Raw genomic sequence first — 1794 nt, forward strand, 5'->3', positions numbered from 1 at the left:
GTGTGTGTGTGTGTGTGTGTGTGTGTGTGTGTGTGTGTGTGTGTGTGTGTGTGTGGGTGGGTGGGTGGGTGGGTGGGTGGGTGGGTGGGTGTGTGGGTGTATGTCTGTGCGCCTCTGTGTCTGTGTGTGCCTCTGTGTGTTTGCACATGTGCGTGTTTGCCACGTCATCAACAGTCCCGTACCTGCACAACATCTCATTTGCCCCCCCCCCCAAATTGCCGTCGTCGTCATGATCATGACCACCAGGAGTGTCGACGCGTCGCTGCTGCAGACGGCTCCACTCGCACACTCATCGCTGAGCACCACAACGCCGCCCCACGCACACACCGCCAGCACTGATGGGAAGAAGAAGCGCGGTGGGAAGGGGAAAGGTGGCAAGGGAGGCGGTCAAGGTAAAGGTGCGTTGAAGTCAACAGCGCAGACCGCAAAGACGCCACCACACAAGGGCGGTGGTACCAACACGTCATCACCATCATCATCGTCATCAACATCATCGTCGCCATCATCATCGCGCAGAAAGGGGAAGGTCGATGCAAAGCACGTGCGGTTGTGGGAGGAAGCGTTTGGGTTGACCCTTCACGAAGGGATGAACGTCACCAACACCATTCTCAGCGAGTGCGGTGGTGGACACACGCCAGCGGTTGCGGATGCAAGGCACGGCAGCAACACCACCCAGGGCACACGGTGAGTTTGGCGTGGTTGTGGTGGGTTTGTGGGTGCGTGTACTTATGTGTGTGTGTGTGTGTGTGTGTGTGTGTGTGTGTGTGTGTGTGTGTGTGTGTGTGGGTGGGTGGGTTTGTGGGTGTGTGTGCGTGTGGTGTGTGTGGGTGTGGGTGTGGGTGTGGGTGTGGGTGTGGGTGAGTGTGTACTTATGTGTGTGTGTGTGGGTCTGGGTGTGTGTGCGTGTCTGGGTGTGCGTCTTGCTCTGCGCTGATGCTTCCTCTTCCTTGTGCCCGCGCTGCCATCACCATTTCATCCCCTCATCACCATCACCATCATCCCCAATCTTGACAGGTCCCTTGCGGTGTATGTGTCGGCCGTTGCGAGCGGAAGTGTGGGCGAGTCTCTCGGGGTGACCGTTGGTGATCGTGTTGATGTCATCGAACCGGAAGAACTGTCCGAATCGCTGGCCACGTGCGACGATGTTGTCAGCAGCCCCACCATTGCGGATATGACACGCGTCCTGCTGACACACAAGAGCGTTCGCATCGCCTTCAAGGCAGACATTGTCGCGCTCACCATCAACCAGGTGTGTGTGTGTGTGTGTGTGTGTGTGTGTGTACATGTGCATGTGTGTGCGTGTGTGTATGTGTGTGTGCATGTGCATTTGTGTGTGTGCATGTGTGTATTGGGTGAAGTGCTCGCCTGCTCATCTCTTGACCTCCACCTGCCGACCCCGGCTCCAATTACCCCTCACCATCACCGTCATCCACCACCACCACCACCTTCGCTGCTGGTCCTGCTGCCATTGAAAGGATGCCCCGCTGTTGGAAGGACTGCAAACCATCGTGATGAAGCTCGCCATGGCTGGCAAGCACAGCGCACGGCACCACCACCACCACCACCAACACCAACGCCAACGCCAACAGCATGGGCGTCGTGGTGTCGCTGGTGCTGACGACGACAAGATGCGGCGCAAGTCCAAACCGGTCACGACACAAGCGAAGTACGTGTGTGTGTGTGCGTGTGTGTGTGTATGTGCGTGTGTGTGTGCGTGTGTGTGTGTGTGTGTGTGTGTGTGTGTGTGTGTGTGTGTGTGTGTTAGTTTTGTTTGTTTTGTGTGTGTGTGTGAGT

At 57.2% G+C, this 1794-nt stretch overlaps 1 protein-coding gene across 1 annotated transcript in view; it reads left to right on the forward strand.

Moving 5' to 3' along the window:
• PTSG_10628 (uncharacterized protein) overlaps window positions 1-1794 on the forward strand; it is a gene marked incomplete at both ends in the record, with an annotated part of 5981 nt that overhangs the window by 2918 nt on the left and 1269 nt on the right. The window contains 2 exons of the mRNA XM_004988106.1: window positions 247-684; window positions 1015-1249. Of these exons, the coding sequence (XP_004988163.1) occupies window positions 247-684; window positions 1015-1249 (673 nt within the window). The remainder of the gene's footprint in view (window positions 1-246; window positions 685-1014; window positions 1250-1794) is intronic.

The sequence above is a fragment of the Salpingoeca rosetta genome, assembly GCF_000188695.1.
Source record: "Salpingoeca rosetta unplaced genomic scaffold supercont1.38, whole genome shotgun sequence".
Lineage (NCBI taxonomy): Eukaryota > Choanoflagellata > Craspedida > Salpingoecidae > Salpingoeca > Salpingoeca rosetta.